This window comes from Schistocerca gregaria, chromosome 6, assembly GCF_023897955.1.
Source record: "Schistocerca gregaria isolate iqSchGreg1 chromosome 6, iqSchGreg1.2, whole genome shotgun sequence".
Taxonomy (NCBI): domain Eukaryota; kingdom Metazoa; phylum Arthropoda; class Insecta; order Orthoptera; family Acrididae; genus Schistocerca; species Schistocerca gregaria.
This window is the reverse complement of record NC_064925.1, coordinates 119,142,115-119,160,027: the sequence shown is the minus strand read 5'-3', so window position 1 is coordinate 119,160,027 and position 17,913 is coordinate 119,142,115. Positions and strand designations below refer to the sequence as shown.

The window sequence follows — 17,913 nt, the reverse complement described above, 5'->3', positions numbered from 1 at the left end:
CACTGCTCACTGTGGAGAGGTTGATTCCGATAAGTTCGTTGTAGTCAAGTTTAACTTCGTCTCGTAGGAACCGTTCTATTTCGTAGGCTTTCGGTCTCGCATATACATTCGAAAAACTAATCTTGAGAGTCGACTTTCGGTATGCATGTGCCATTCTGTATCGAGTCGTCTAAACGCGCGAGTACTCCGAAGAGGTAAACAACTGCGCGAGCGCGAACTACTCCGGCAGGGACGTAAACAGACGTCCGTGCCGTAGCACCGCCGAAGGCAGACTGTTCGGCTAATCGCGGAAATGTGTAGCAGCTACACCCAAATTCGAGGGGCGTTTAATAAGTAATGCAACACTTTTTTCTGAAAGCAGTTTGTATTTAATCAGGATTGCAATACACCATATTATTCCCAGTCTTTTTGTTACAAAACCATATTTTTCGACAGTTTCGGTTCAATGTCACGGACTTACGCCACTATAGTAAGAGGGCCTCTATATCGGCACGGTACCACTCTAGTGGTCGCTGTCGGAGCCAACGTCTTGCTGCACCAATAAATAATCTACCAATCATCCACGCACTGCTCCCAGCGGAGTGCAGTCCGGCCCCGTTAACTGAGTGGTACGCGCGGCGGACTGCCACGCCAAGTGGCTCGGGTTCGATTTCCGGCTGGGGCAGGAGATTTTCTGCGCTCAGGGACTAGTTGTTGTGTTGTCCTCATCCGCATCTCCGACGCGTAAGTCGCCCAATAAGTACTTGCCCTCGGCGGCCGAACGTTCCTGAATGTGGGACTCCCGGCCCACAATGCCGTACGATCATTTCATTTTTAGCGGAGTGCATCCTTCATTGGGCTGCATCCTTCATTGGGCCAAACAAATGGTAGTCGGAAGGTGTGAGATCCGGGTGGATGAGGAAGAACAGTCCAATGAAGTTTTAGGAGCTCCTCTGGGATACGTAGACTCGTGTAAGGCCTTTAGTTGTTTTGTTGTGTTGGAGACGGAGAAGTTCGTTTGGTGTCCGCCAGCAATATCTTTTTTTTTTTCCCAACGAACACGCTTTAGTAGTGGCTTTAGTTTACTGAGGGTAGCACAATAAATTTCTGAGTTCATCTTTGCACCATGACGGAGGACATCTGAGGTCATCAGTCCCCTAGAACTTTGAACTACTTAAACCTAACCAACCTAAGGACATCACACACATCCATGCCCGAGGCAGGATTCGAACCTGCGACTGTAGCGGTTGCATGGTTCCAGACTAAAGCGCCTAGAACCGCCCGGACACAACGGCCGGCCAATACTGGTGATTGTGTGATATTTGCTAGCACTTGTTCATATAACAGTGATTCAGATTTTAAACATACGATCAAAGGTGGGGACAAATCTATAAAGTATAGATTCGCATATACGAATGTCTTTTGCATTCTGGCTGTTTTTTCACACACTGACCAGTCTCAATTAACAACTGTCCACAGTTATCAGTGCGACGGAGATCAGTAAAAGGTCACAATTTCACATTTATCTGCTGCTCAGTCTTTATTTGTTATTCGTTGTATGGCTGGTGCCGATAACGTGATAAGAAGAATAGTCGATTAATTATTGTTGGATAACTATGAGAACCATCAGTCAGAACCCATCTATCATTATACAACAGTCGTAAGTTGTCCGACATGCCAACATCCTGTAATAACAACTCATACTATGTCCGCTAGCGAGCAGTGACATTTAAGAGGTAGAGTTTGGTGATAATCAATGCTGCAAGAAGCACTTCGGCAGCACAACGTGTGTTTTAAACTCCTGACGTAATACGTGGGGTCGTTACTCATTCGCACTGAAGATAAACGAATGTCTCCGAGAGTTATCGCCTCAACGGTTCTTTAATAACTTAATTCATTACGTGTGCACAAAATGGCTGACAGCATACCCAGTCAGCGCTGACGTTATCTTTTCTTCGGGAGATACGAGTACAATGGACAATGAACGGCTTATCCACACTCTGAGACAAGCTAAGCTCAGACGTCGGCAGTAAAAACTGCGCGGCCACTTGTACATCCTCTCCGTTGCTGTGAAAGCAACTGCCGTCATACATCTGTGGTTACCATCAACATTGCCTAAAATATGAGACGATAGCGTCATTTTATTTGCCGTAATCGTTAGGCTGACGGAGTAGCTATTTAAATCACAATAGACTGAAAGAAACTTTGAAGATTATTCAAGAGCATTAACTTAAGAATTAAAATAAATGGGTTGCTCCTCAACACAACAATATGCAGCGGGAAACAGAAGTTTGCGCACTAGAAGTACAAAGGCAGTTTAGTTAATAATCCAACACTTTCTTTTACTGGAAGCAGGTTGGTTTTAGTCAAGGTTCCAATACACCAAACTATTCCCTACTCTATTGCTACAAAAACCTAATGTTCAACGTAATCTCTGTTCAATGCAAAAGCCTTGATCTACTTAACTGGGAGGGCCTATACGCGGTGCGTTTGAAAAGTCCGTGGAAAAATAAAAACTACTTACGTGTTTGGGGTAAAACTTTTTTATTTTTTGACATAGTCTCTCTCCTTTTAGACTTACACACTTCGTCCAACGGTCTTCTAATGTTTTGATCGCTTCTGAATAATACGAATTGTCCAAGTATGCAAAATAGCTATTAGTTGCTGCAATCACCTCCTCGTTTGAATAAAATCTTTGTCCAGCCAGCCATTTCTTCAAATTGGCGAACAAACAGTAGTCCAAGGGAGCCAAGTCTGGAGAATAGGGGGGACGTGAAACGAGTTGGAATCCTATTTCCATTAATTTTGCGACCACAACTGCTGAGGTGTGTGCTGGTGCATTTTCGTGATGGAAAAGACTTTTTTGCGGTCCAGTCACCTACGTTTATCTTGCAGCTCGGTTTTCAAACGGTCCAATAACCATGAATAATATGCACATATAATAGTTTAACCCTTTCCCAGATAGGCGATGAGAATTATCCCTTGTGAATCCCAAACGAAAGTCGCCATAACCTTTCCCGCCGCAGGAATGGTCTTCGCCTTTTTTGGTGCAGATTCTCCCTTGGTAACCCATTGTTTAGATTGTTGTTTGGTCTCAGGAATATAGTAATCTATCCATCTTTCACCCACAGTGACGAAACGAAACTTAAAGTCCTGCAGATTCTTCGTGAATAGCTGAGAATCATCCTTGTAGCACTTCACACGATTCCGTTTTTGGTTAAGCGTGAGCAACCGCGGAACCCATCTTGCGGATAGCTTTCTCATGTCCAAGTGTTTATGCAAAATATTATGTACTCATTCATTGGAGATGCCCACAGCACTAGCAATCTCACGTACCTTAACTCTTTTGTCATCCATCACTATATCATCGATTTTATCCATGGTTTCTGGAGTCGTAACCTCCACAGAGCGTCCAGAACGTTCAGCATCACTTGTGCCCATATGGCCACTCCGAAAATTTTGAAACCACTCATAAACTGTTCTAATCGAAGTTGCAGAGTCACCGTAATGTTTATCAAGCTTCTCTTCAGTCTCCCGAGGCGTTTAGCATTTCATGAAGTAATGTCCCAATGCGGCTCGGAAGGCCCAACGATACGTCATCCTCCGCCGATAGGGCGTCTCTAGATGCGGATATGGAGGAGCATGTGGTCAGCACACCGCTCTCCCGGCCTTTGCCCTTTTTCGTGACCGGAGTCACTGTTCCTCAATCAACTGGTCTCAAAAGGACTGAGTGCACCCCACTTGCCAACAGCGATCGGAAGACCTAGACAGCGACTGGGTGATCTGACGGGTACTTGTGTTATAACACGTAATTCTACGTTATATACAAATGCTGTGAGAAACGACTTTCAACACTTTATATTCGGTGTTAACACATCTCTTTTCCAGAAAAGTATTTCTTACTATTGCATGTCAGCATTTGATATAATCTTTATTTCTGACATAATCTGTTATTTCGGCGCCCAAAGAGGAAACTTCATCTACTGGTTATTCTGCTTCACCATCGTCTAATTTGATCCGATTACACTCCACTAACCTTAGCCGACCAGGGTGGCCGAGCGGTTCTAGGCGCTACAGTCTGGGACCGCGCTACCGCTACTGTCGCAGGTTCGAATCCTGCCTCGGGCATGGATGCGTGTGATGTCCTTAGGGTAGTTAAGTTTAAGTAATTCTAAGTACTAGGGGACTGATGACCTCAGAAGTTAAGTCCCATAGTGCTCAGAGCCATTTGAACCATTCCACTAACCTTATTTTACTATTGGTGATGTTTCCGAAACACTATCCATTTCGCTAAATTGATCTCTCAAGTCTTTTGTCGTCCCTGATAGAATTACAGTGATATTAAAATTTTTATATCTTCTCCTTGAACTTCAGTTCCATTTCCTTCGTATACGTTACTACCTGCTCAACGTACGGATTGATAACATGGGGAATAAGCTACGACCCTGTCTCACTTAGTTCTCAACTAGTGTCTTTGGATTCCCATTTATTCAGTCTGACATCTGCACAAATTGCAGATAGCCTTTCGCTCCGTGTATTTTATCCCTGACAACGTCTTTGTTAAGCTCACCAGCATTCTCCTTTCCCACACTCAAATACATTCAGCTTCTAGATGTGGCATCTTCTAACTGATTCATGGAACTATGGTATATTAATGGTCGCAACGTTCAGTAATGTTCGAATACTCAAGGTGGACCATTAAAATTCCGAATATTTTGAAATCGGTTCTAGGTGTCGAAACGAAGATTCCGAAAAATTATAGCACAGAAAGTGACAAACAATTTTCTATATTAGTGACACTTCGCTGAAGCACTACAATTCTTTTTATAAACTGAAACATCAGACTTTTTACCGATATTCGAAACCGCTTGAAAAGAGCGTTTCAGTCCTGTAACGATTTTTCACGTTCCCAGTGGAATTTTTTCTCAAGTAGCTGAGCCTTCACGTTCTCCTTCTTCCTCTTTTGCACTTCAAGGTTTAGTCATTTGTGCCCTGTCAGTCTCACTTTTCACCGCCACCTAGTTCTGGTTTTCGTATGTCTCTTATTCCTCTTTGATGGCACATCATGCCTAAAGTGGGATTCTCTCTGCACTGTTTCTGTGTAGGTGATCTCTTCGTAATTTTTATTTCCTTCAATATTTTTTATTAATCTTGCAAATATCTACTTGATTCCTAACGCACTCATTTCTTGTATAATCTTCCCTGTTATCACCTAACTTTCCTGAAAAATCTCATTTCTGCTGCTTTTTGTTTCGTTTTATCACCATCTGGCCCACATGCTTTCCTGTATTTCATCCTTTTTAAAGATACTTCCAGTCGTTCTACTGTGACTGAATCAACAGTACAGTTACACAGTGTGAACTCCTTCTCCTTCAGTTTTGAATGTTCTAATTTGCCACATATTTTTTATAAAATTCTTTCCACTAATATTTGTTAATTATATTTAGTTCTGTAATATCTGTAAGCTATATTTAAGTTTTTCATTAGATTATAGGTAAAAGTTTGACTTTCATGTACGGGATGATCAAAAAGTCTGTATAAATTTGAAAACGTAGTAAAATATGGAATAATGTAGATAGAGGAGTAAAAATTGACACGCATGCTTGGAATGACATGGGGTTTTATTAGAACCAAAATCAAGGATGGCGATCCACCCCATATTGCTAGACGCGTGAAAGGTCTCTTCCGCGCGTCGTTTGGTGATGATGGTGTGCTAAGCCGCCACTTTCGTCATGATTGGCCTCCCAGGTCTCCAGACCTCAATCCGTGCGATTATTGGCTTTGGGGTTACCTGAAGTCGCAAGTGTATCGTGATCGACCGACATCTCTAGGCATGCTGAAACACAACATCCGACGCTAATGCCTCCCCGTAACTCCAGACATGCTTTACAGTGCTGTTCACAACATTATTCCACGACTACAGCTATTGTTGAGGATGATGGTGGACATATTGAGCATTTCATTTACAAAAAATCATCTTGGCTTTGTCTTACTTTGTTATGCTAATTATTACTATTCTCATCAGATAAAGCGCCATCTGACGGACATTTTTTGAACGATTGTATTTTCTTTGGTTATAATAAGACCCCATGTCATTCCAAGCATGTGTGTCAATTTGTACCTCTCTATCTACATTACTCCGTGATTTATTCAGTATTCAAATTTATACTGACTCTTTTATCACCCGGTATATCCTGTTCTACTTTTGTTATAAAATGAAACAGTGGCTCTTGTTGTGCTACCCCCGTTATTTGTTTGGTTTGATTCCATTTTCGCTTATACTCCTCTCCAGTTTCACGTGTTTTATTCTGCATCATGTTTTTCGAGCTCTTTTTCTTCAACGGCCTTTGTGACATTTACATTCCAAACCCTTAATCCTTCGTTTTTCCTCAACTTCTTCCTTTTTCCCAATCATACGCCGCTCTTTCTCCAACCACCTTAAAATGGTTGAGACGTTTGTGTGTCTCGATGGCCCACTGGCGGGATCTACGCTCCTAGAAGGCGGTCACCCACGCCAAATTGATCAGTAGGCGAGAGGGCAAATAAAGAATAGTTTCCCAATGGGAGTTCCCTTCTTGGGAGTACGTGGGCGACAACCACAGGTGTCCAAGCAATGTCTGACCTTGCTTCCACTTACCTATGTCAGACATCTGCCTCTTTCCCATTGGCGTCTCTTAGAAAGCTCTTGCTTTTAAGACCCTGACAGGGTTCGTTGCTTTTCATTTTCATTCTCTGGTGAAGAGGATTTCAACGGTTCAGATGTCGGAAGAGATGCAGCTAACTAATTTTCGAAATGTGTCAGGTCATGGGGCATGAGCTAGAATCTGTAAAAATCTATTATCAAAGAGTGCTTGGCACGACAAGCTACGAAAAGATGCGAAACGACGCAGCATGCATTTCTACATACCCTCAAGCCAGTATGTCATATGTTGCAACAGAAGCTAGAGTCGGCAAAACGTCTTTCGACTAGTGAACCAATGTGTTATTCACTGCAATTCAGCAGTTGCGTGAAGGCCATTTCCAGCTACGTCCTTTAATTACCAAACTGTTTATAACAGACGTCAGGTCTTCCTAAGAGACGATACTGTTTACTGTGGACGCAAAATTCACAAACTAAAAACGTGTAAATCTACGCAGCACGCATTGCTGGGCAGTACAAAATGCTCTCTGGAAGTGTTTGGTGATGTTTACGAGTTCAGCGGAGAGAAGAGAGAGTTTGTTCAAATGGCTCTGAGCACTATGCGACTTAACTTCTGAGGTCATCAGTCCCCTAGAACTTAGAACTAATTAAACCTAACTAACCTAAGGACATCACACACATCCATGACCGAGGCAGGATTCGAAACTGCGACCGTAGCGGTCGCTTGGCTCCAGACTGTAGCGTCTAGAAACGCTCGGCCACCTCAGCCGCCGGGGCTTGAAACGTTGTGCGATAGGTGTCAGCGAGCGTACTTGTTTTGGTATAGCCGGGCTGCACTTTGACCGTTTCCATCTGCTCGGTCGTAAACAAACACCATCTCGGCTTCTTCCCGACTGGAATAGAGTGTGTCCCGACATGTCAGGCCAATAGATGTTCAATGTGGTGGCCATCATTTGCTGCACACAATTGCAATCTCTGGCGTAATGAATGTCGTACACGCCGCAGTATATCTGGTGTAATGTCGCCGCAGGCTGCCACAATACGTTGTTTCATATCCTCTGGGGTTGTAGGCACATCACGGTACACATTCTCCTTTAACGTACCCCACAGAAAGAAGTCCAGAGGTGTAAGATCAGGAGAACGGGCTGGCCAATTTATGCGTCCTCCACGTCCTATGAAACGCCCGTCGAACGTGTACCTCACCCCTCATGGTAATGTACATGTGCGTCAGTGAAAAAGACCAATAAAAAGGTGTTAGCATGTGGACGTAATGTGCTGTTCCAGTCTCTTCTGTACCTAAGGTCCATCACGGTTCCCTTTGGATCCCTACGTAATTCGGTGCTCTCCGAAACACACGATCGAACAGCGGAGGAGTGGCACTCAAGCGTCAAATTTAGGTTACAGTATCTCCGGATGTAATTAACATTTTACAATGCTACAAACGGCACTGATTACGTATTTGTTTATATGTTCAGATGTGCTAACAAAACTAACGGGTTCCATTTAAAAAACGTAGGTCTGTGTTAAAAAACATACTTCCGTGCATTTTTTTATGGTTTGTATTAACCAATTACACTAGACCCTCTCCTCACGTTCGGTCTGGGGAATAGATTCGACAGTATTTGATGTGTTTTACGAAATATATCCAGCGGTAATGTTAGGTGACTCACCCTATATTATATAATTATCAGATTAAAATTGAAAAAAAATTCAAATATATTTAATTATTTGTTTTTTTCATATTAGAGGGCCTAGATATGCAAATGCTGTTAATTCATTATTACTACTGATGGATTCATGTGTACGTGTAATCAATAAAGAAGTGTTGCAACTATAAACCGGTTCTGTTACTGGTATATAAGGTTAGAGTGTGCAATCGGCACACCAGTGAGACCAAAGAGATGAAAGAGTGGAATAGAGAAGACATGGAAGAGTGGAACAGAGAACCTCGCCAACGTTTGGAGATGCACAGTGGCGACTTCACATCGGCTGGGAGCGCTGTCAGAAGCAGCAGGTAGTGGATAACACTGTGCTCTCACCTGGGACCACTTGCGCTTCTCGGGCACGGTGACGCTGCCGCTGCGCACCGTGACGAGCAGGGCGCCCGCGCCGGAGGCGGGCCTCACGCCGCTCCCGCTGCCGCCCCCGCCGCCGCCTCCGCCGCCCCCGCCGGGCAGGCGGCAGCCCGAGGACGCGGCCTCCGGCGGCGAGTCGCTGCTGGCGGGCGCCACGGCGGCGGGGCAGCTGTTGATCACCTCCAGCTCCTCCTCCGAGCTGTGGTGGTCGTGGTCGTGGTCATAGTTGTGGTCGCTGTCGCTGGGCAGCGCCGAGTCCAGGAAGTACGGGCTGCAGGCGGTCAGCGCCGCGACGCCCGCGCTCGGGCCCGCAGACGCCGACGTCGACGCCACCGACGGCGCCAGGCTGGGGAACGGACTCACCGCAGAGCCGCTCGACCGCTCCGCCTCGCTCTCCATAGCTGCAACACCAGAGACGGCGCCGTCAAACGGGGGCTCTGGCCAGACACTGCGAGGTGTACAGGGTGACAACTACTGAACTGGAAGAAATAAAATCGTCGTAACTGCGGAACTTAGGACGTTCGAACTGCATGGTTGCCGCGGGACATGACGGCAATTAGTACGGTATGTGCGGTTTGGTTTCGTGTTGAAGCCCATGAGCCGTAGTAAAAAATTGCTGTTTTGAAAAGCGCGCCGCAGCGCGTAGTGTGAAGCAGTCGCCCTCCGTTTCTGGCGGTGGCGCCGCTGTGCCAATCGCAGCTTTGGTGTCTCCCTCTGGTGGGAAAGGTAAAAAGTTTCCTGTTCACGTGCATTTAAGGGGCGCCATGAGCTCGGCAGAGGAGCAGTAACTCAGTCGGTCAGTCAGAGGAAGTTGGTCAGCCAGCGCAGTCCGTCAGTCTCGGCGAGTCTGGTTAGTTGGTCAGCCGGATCAGTGTGGGACAGTCAGCGTCTGTCTGTTGTCCGGAGTGCTGGTGTGTGTTTGGCCGCCAGTCTGCTCGAGTTGTTTAGGGCAATGGTCATTGGCGGTCGGATCGATCGGGTTGGTCCTTCACGCACTGGGACCCAGCACGACTTGTCCATCTTGAGCGCCGCGCATGTGAGGTCGCCACGTGAGTCCAGTGGGCCACGGCGTATAGCGAGGGGTACTGGCTTCGCGGTTGACAGGAGTGAAACCACGACATCGGGCTGGCCGGGGCGAGCTGCGACGCCGTGACACAGGAGATCGGCGCGCTTTCCTGCGTCCGTTGAAGCGGCTGGCAGCGGACAATTCGGGAGAGCGTTGGGGGTGCTGTGCCAGGTCTTCGCCAGAAATCGCAGCTTATCAGAAGTTAAGTGACTGGAGATTTGTGTCATTTAGTTTTTAAATTCTACTTGTTTTCTTGGTCTGTCTCTCGTCCGCATTTGTTAGCCAGTTAGTGTCTGTCTGTCTGTCGTACGTTAATAGGTGCGCCTCTCATGTTTGTCGGATTCGGTGTTAACGAATTAAGGTAAAGGCCGAATTCCTGAAATATTGTTTTATCTTGCCTATCATCTTGCGAGGCGGTATATGTGTAATGTAGAGCATGTTGTACACCTTATGTAAGTCTGAATTTCACGGGTTTTATTTAAATAGTCATTTTTATAAAGTTGCCACCCCCTCCACCGTAAGAGCCCTTTTAAAAACAAATTGCATTTTTGATGGCAAATAATATTTTAGTGTGAGTGTTTGTACCATTTCCATCCCTCTTACGGGGTGTATAGTTAATGTGTTAATGTGTGAGTTGTTAAAATTTTTAGTTTAAAGTAATCTGGTGTGTTGCAGATTTGCACCAGTGTAGTTTTTCAGAGGTCGTTCTGAGCGGGCGTGATTACAGCCGTGTTGAAAGGGAGCGGAAGCTTCTCAGCCCAAAGGCTCTTACTGAATAAAAAAATAAAACAAAATAAAATAAAAATAAATAATTGTTATTCTGCCTCTGAATAATTGTAACTTGATATTTAGAGGGTGCTTTCTTAATCTGTTTTTGAAAAGATTTTTAGGAATAAAATTCACTTTTGTTAAAGGCAATTTTATTTTCCACCAGTTACTACCTGGCAACTACTTCCACGCTCACCTAGTGTGATTAAATGTGTTAATGTTCTTGATGAATCGCTAGTAAATAAAGTAAATTCTTTAAGAAAAAGTCTGAAAGTTTAAATTCACGGTTCAGCCCACTTTCGTTTGGATGCGTTCGTCAATTCGCAAATGTGGCGCATTTAGGGGACTTAGAATCCGCTTGTCGATCAACGGGTGACTGTATGGTGTGCAGTGTCCAGTCACGGAATAATCGGTGTGGTGTTCCTTGATAGCACAGTGACTACCTAACGGTACGTCAAAGGTTTAGGAAGGTAAATTAGTCGCTATAATCCAAAGTGGCCTTGATTTCGACAAGATGTGGTTCATGCAAGACGGAGCCCGACTCCATCAAAGCAGGAGAATGTCTTGATGTCCTGGAGCACTTTGGGAGCTGCATTCTGGCTCCGGCGTACGCAGAGGCCACTAGCGTGGTCCTCGATTGGCCCTCATATTCTCCGGATCTGAACACATCTGACTTCTCTTTGTGGGGCTATATTATAGTCAAGGTGTACAGCAATAGCCCCAAAACCATTACTGAGTTGAAAACAGCCATTCAGGAGGTAATCGACAGCATCGATGTTCCGACACTTCCGAGTCTCATGAAGAATTTCGCTATTAGTCTGGGCCACAGCCGGCCGTTGTAGCCGAGAGGTTCTAGACGCTTCAGTCCGGAACCGCGCTGCTGCTACGGTCGCAGGTTCGAATCCTGCCTCGTGCATGGATGTGTATGATATCCTTAGGTTGCTTAGGTATAAGTAGTTCTAGGTCTATGGGACTGATGACCTTAGGTGTTAAGTCCCATAGAGCTTAGAGCCATTTGAATCATTTTTTTCTGCGCCACATCATCGCTAACGATGACAGGCATACCGAATGTGTCATAACCTACATCCGAATATCTGTAGTGACGTTTACGTGTTGAATCAAGTGTGTGTGTACGCCGTAATTTGTAACTAATCTGCGGTTTTTTCGTATAGTTCAATAGTTGTCACCCTGCAGAACCAAAAAGGTTTCACTCATCACCTAGAAAAAGTAAACTTACGTAATTAATTTTTTGTTTTATTTAGTATTTTATGCATCTTCAGCAACTGTAGTGGTATATAACGAAATAATAAGCAACGAGTTGCATAAAAGAAATTTAATTTCTTTAGCAGTTTCATGCACTTATAGCCCTTCTTCAGAAGCTTATGCCTATCGCATTATTTGCCAATGTCAGTAATCAAGTGCCGTTAGTGCTACGCAGTTGGAAACTGGCAATAGCGCCGCTAACTATCATGGATCTCCTTACCGCGACTCCACTGTAGCACTATCACCAAGATCCATTGTTGGAGATTGATTTTTTCGAGGTGCCTCTCGTAATCCAAACCCCCAGACAATAGTTACAGTACAAAGCACCCCAACTTCCATGACTCTTTCCTAACCATTTACAGCTGCCCTATCCAGTTAAATATCACACTTCAGACTCCTACGACTAAGCCTCGCCTGCAAACTAACATGAAGACACCACCCTCAACTAATCATCCAACAGAATGTCCATAACGGATTAAAACTACTAACCAGTCGAACATGGGTATTGAAACCCTTCACTGTCCTTCAGACCTACAATGTCTTGATTCGTAGCAGCCTCCGCTATGCCACTGTAGCCTGGAATTTGGTCCACAGTTGTATCGCTCTCTCGTAACCGTTGAACGCCAAAACCTCCACCCCCCCCCCTTTTTCCTTCCGTATAGCTTTGTCCTCCCTTACGCGAATCCTTTATCAAACCATCACTCTCCTCTCCACCTCCACAATTACTGAACATCTCCAGATACCCTACACAACCCTCAAACTCAAATAACCCCCTTGTTTCCTGTCTACTATCCAGTCGTAATAACGTATCGCATCTATACAAACACATCGATTCAGCTCTAAATACACAGATTCTCCTGATACTTTCCTTACGTAATTTTAATACTCTCACAATTAAATCACTCTCCTCAACATTAGGGCTTCGCTTCCTATCCTCTTCTAGTGTTTCCCCCGTATGACCACGGCCTCACCTACATGCTGGTTATACCTATCCAAAATCCCATGCGTCCCAACCACTAAACTCCGACATTAGTATATTCCCAAGTACCAACCGTCCTCCTCCATAAATAACACGAACAGAACAACACCAAATATTCTCTCGCAAACTACCCTTCTGGGTACAGAGTCTTCTGGTTTTAGAGGAGTTAAGTTCTCGTCAGTTTTTTCAGTATTTAAAACTATCAGACCAAATTATATTAATTTCAATTTTTCTAGCGATTAGCGTTTCGGTAATGTAACAATTATTAATAGACCAATTTCTGAAGTAGATAATAAAAAGAAAAGTGAATAATACGATATTGGCAGCAAGGAATCGTAACACAAAAACCTCAGTAAATGCGTGCAGTGTTTTATCATGTCTTCATCTGGAGTCAGCCTGTCTAGCCGCAGCGTAAATACCATTTGGTATCCGACACCGATTACTGACTAGCTCGAAGTTATCTCATGTTATAGATACTCCGATACTGAACATCAAAGTAGTTTCCAACGAGGAAGCTTGTGCATCTCCAAAACTTGGTAATCAAATAAGTTTGTAAGGTTCAAATGGCTCTGAGCACTATGGGACTTTAACATCTGTGGTCATTAGTCGCCTAGAACTTAGAACTAATTAAACCTAACTAACCTAAGGACATCACACACATCCATGACCGAGGCAGGATTCGAACCTGCGACCGTAGCAGTCGCGCGGTTCCGGACTGAGCGCCTGAACCGCTAGACCACCGCGGCCGGCAGTTTGTAAGGCAAATACAGAAAAAAAGAAGGATAATGTTGGCAAACTACTTCACTTAGTGGACGAAAGAGGAAATCACACAAATTTAAAAAAAACATTAAAAAGCAAGAAAACATTTCAGCACTATGATTCACTTAGGAACGAAAGCAATAGCAATCGCAAGAAAACTAAAGAAAAATAACTGCTATGAAAATGAGAAGAAATTAAACGAAAATGATCTTCGGAATAATTCATGAAAGTCAAAATAAATAACGGAAAATTCAAAAGAAACGGTAAAACCATTAAGACTGCAAAACAACTGTGTTGTTAAATGCGAAGTAGAGAGCAGACAGGTGGAAAGAGTATACTTAATATCTCTGACAAACGCAGAACAAGACAAGACTGAAGAACTCAAACATTCTTTGGGAATTTCTAAAATCATTGAGGGAAGTGGCAACCAAGTTAGTGTGTAGGATCTACGTGACTGTGGACATCAGGCTTCCAGTGTTACAATCAGCCGAACAATAAATAAGACAGCGAATGTAGGTAAATGCGAGAACTGGAAAAGAATGGGACGGAAACAGACAGTGGACTTTCCAGAAAAACTACGGCTTCTTGCCTATCTGAAGTAACTCAGAACTGAGGGCAGCAAAGCACACAATTAGCAGGATGCCACCACTCGCAAATTCCCCTGTGCACGGGACCGGGAATACACCTGTCACGCAAATGCAACGTATCTTGTGTGAACAGTCGTAACAGGCAAATAAAGACGTTGCATAACATGATAAGTCTCGCGATGGCATCAGTCACACCAGCTGCATATAGCAGGAGCCAACTGACATGCCTAAACCTCGTATTGCTCAACAGTCGGAGCGATAAACAAGATACTGAAAAACCGATTTCCTCTCTTCCACGTCATTCAGAAGCGGTTGCCTTATGCACCATACGTTTATGTTTGCAGTAGTTTATGTGTCTACCAAAAGAAAAATCAGGCAAAATGACAAATGAATACCTATAAATATTTCCTCTTGACTATACCTGAAACCAAGTTGGCCATACGCCAGGGATAACACGTGTCTGTGTACACGCGCACTGTATACCAAAAGGGAGCTTCTGGTACCAAAAGGCATTTTTTTTCATATTTTCTCGCTTACCTTTGTATAATTTGCTTTATATGGTACCCCGTGCCTTATATTTTGTTGTGAAGTTCTTCTCATTACGACAAATCTATATCTAAAACTAGGTCCACACTCTTCAAGCCACTGTTAAGTGCATGGCAGATGACACTTTCCATTGTACCAGTTATTAGGGCTTCTTGCTTTTCAACTCAAATAGGGAACGCAGGACGAATGACTGACTGAACATGTACGTGGGCACTGTAATTGGCCTACCCTTGCTTTCACGATATCTACGGGAGCGACATGTAGCAGTTACAGTGTATTACTAGATTCGTCTCTTAAAGCTGATTCTTGAATCTTTGTAGATAGGCTTTCAAGGGACAGTGTAAGTCTGCCTTCAAGCGTCTGTCAGCTCAGTTTCTTCTGGATTTCCATGACACCTTCCCGTGGATCAAATAAATCTGTGACGATGCGTGCTGTCCTCCTTTGTATACGTTCAACATTCCCTGTTAGTCCTATTTGGTATGCGCTCAACACACTTGAGTAATATTCCAGGTGGATCGCACGATAGTCTTGTAATCTTCGTAGAAGCATTTCATTTTTTTCTACTATTCTACTATTCTACTATTCTACGTATCTTAAAATGAGCCTATGTCATCTCTACATTCGATATCCCTACACCTAGATATTTGCAGAAGTTGACCAATTTCAACCGTGTGATTCACTGAGATTGCAGTCATAGGATACACCGGTCCCTTCTGCCCCCCCCCCCCTCTCCTGTTTTTGTGAAGTGCATAATTTTGCATTTATGATTTAAAGCAAGTTGACAGTCTGTTCGCAAATTTGAAATGTGTTCACGATCTGACTCAATATTTGTGCACCTTATCTCAGACAGTACTTTATTACAGACAACTACATCATCTGCGACAATTCCGAGGTTACTATTCACACTGTCTGAAAGATCATTAATATAAAAGGGTCCCAACACTCTTCTCTGCGGTATGCCTGCATTACTTCTGCATCCAACAAGATATAATGCGTCCTCTGTGCCATGTAGTCCTCAGTCCCATTGCAAATTTCGCTTGATAATTGTATCCTGTCGCACGGGCTTTCTGGTTTGAACATATGTCCATAAAGAACATACTTGCGACTGGGAAATTCAATATGTTAATAAAGAGAAAGCATGTCACATTTAAAAGAAAGCAGAGTATTCAAGATTGGCGATGTTTTACAGAAGCTCGAAATTCAGAGCGGACTTCAGTACGAGCTACTTTCAATAGCTTGCACAACGGCACTCTTGTCTCGAAGTCTGACAAAAATACCAAAATGATCCTGGTTGTAGGTAAGGCATATCAGCGGCAAGACGCCATCAACACTTTCACTGCGCGATAGCAATGGCAATGTTACTAATGACTGCGCCACTAAACCAGAGTTACTAAACAATGTTTTTCCAAAATTCATTTACCAAAGAAGATACAGTAAATATTCCAGAATTTATATCAAGAACAGCTGTCAACACGAGTAAATTATTAGATACCCCCGGTGTAGCGAAGCAGTTTAAATCACTTGATACATCAAATCTTCCGTTTCAGATAGTATACCAGTTAGGTTGTCTTTTTTCCCTTCGGAGTATGCTGCTGAAATAGCTCCATCTTTAGCAAATCATTCATCACGTAAAACCGCTTGCTCCACGAAAGGTCCGGACGTAACGACCTGAAAGCTGCACATTTCACACCCATGTATAAGAAAGGAAGTGGAAACAATCCGCTGAAATTATAGAGCTCTATCACTGACATCTCTCTGCAGTAGGATTTTTGAGCATACGCAGTGTTCGAACATTATGAATTATCTGGAAGAAAACGATCTACTGACACACAGCCACAACAGATCCAGAAAATATCGACCTTGTGAAAGTTTCTACAAGACCAAACAAAGCCCCTCAGGTCAGGTCAAATTTCAAAGCCACTCTGACAGTTTTTTTTTTTTTACTTTGAAGGATCAGTTCTTCATGACGTAGTGCCAAAGGGATAAACTGTTAATCGATGTTACTATCGGGACGTGTTGCGATGCCTTCGAGCAAATGTGACAAGGAAACGGCGTGAAATGCGGTGAGAGAATTCATGGCTCTTGCAACACGATAACGCACCCGCACTTTCATCCCTGTTGATTCGTGACTATAGCACAAAAAACGAAATCAATGCGCTGACTCATTCTCCGTACGCTCCAGACTAGGCCCTTGTGGTTTTTTTTATTCCATCTCAAAGTTGAAATCCCCGTTGAAACGAGGAAGATGTGCAACGATAGACGAGAAAAAGAATATTCGCAGACGGCGCTTCGCGCTATCTAGCAAGAGGCATACCACGATTGCTTCCGGACGTGGATCGGTGTATAAGTTATGGAGGAGATTATTTCGAAGGAGATCACGCACAATAAGTAAAACGTAAGCGCAGAAAATAATTGTGGACAAATTTCCGGAATTTTTTGAACAGAACTCTTACACGTGATGGTTGTCCAAATTCGCAGTTGCGCATGCATTTCATGCATATCTGGGTAACGTTTGCAGTAGGTACGATGCAGCTTCAAGTATATTCCTAATCGCACACAGTGAATAGTCATCTAGTGGTAGAAGATCATCCGGCTACAGTTCACATTCATTGTTTCCTAAACAGCCTAAATTATTCTTGCCCAAAGGGTACATACATACCTTCTTCCCCACAACTGCTTTCAACTGAGCAGGAACGGTGCACTCTTTCTTCCTCTGCCCAGCTTGATAACTTCTTTTCGAAACCGTTTCGAACATGTGTTCGCATCAGTGCGTACGATTACCACGCTGCACATAGGGCGCGTGATTTGTGTGTACACGACTTGCTACAACACCGCGTCTCTACACCAGAAACGCATGCATGCAACCGCACATAGCGCGACCTGCTTCTGGAACTGTGCTTTCAAGCCTTCAGTTACGGCGCACCCTCCACTGCAGAGTAATAAGACTGGAGCCGGCCCACCCTGCCTCCACCCCTTCCGTCACTGATCCCGCTCCCTTCCATCCTCGCTCAGTAAGTTAAGCGGTCAAAGTCGTCCAATTACGGTCTGCCGTTCGCCGCATGCATATCGTCCGGTTGTGCTCATATTACGAAACTTGCAGCGGTTGACCCGGACCTAGGGCAGCTAAACTTCGCAGGCTGGGTCCCCCTTGCATCTGCATATATACTGCATGAGTCACAATTAAATAAGCCGCAGGGGTTGCCGGCTGAAATCCAGCGGGAGTAAACGGGTCTCCCTCTCTATCCCCTCGC

At 44.2% G+C, this 17,913-nt stretch overlaps 1 protein-coding gene across 4 annotated transcripts in view; it reads right to left on the bottom strand.

Annotated features, from left to right (window-relative positions):
• The window catches only part of LOC126278963 (homeotic protein female sterile), a 764,432-nt gene that overhangs the window by 449,271 nt on the left and 297,248 nt on the right, over window positions 1–17,913 (bottom strand). For all 4 annotated transcript variants that reach the window (XM_049979249.1, XM_049979251.1, XM_049979253.1 and 1 more), the window contains one exon: window positions 8,659–9,095. In XM_049979249.1, the coding sequence (XP_049835206.1) occupies window positions 8,659–9,095 (437 nt within the window). The remainder of the gene's footprint in view (window positions 1–8,658; window positions 9,096–17,913) is intronic.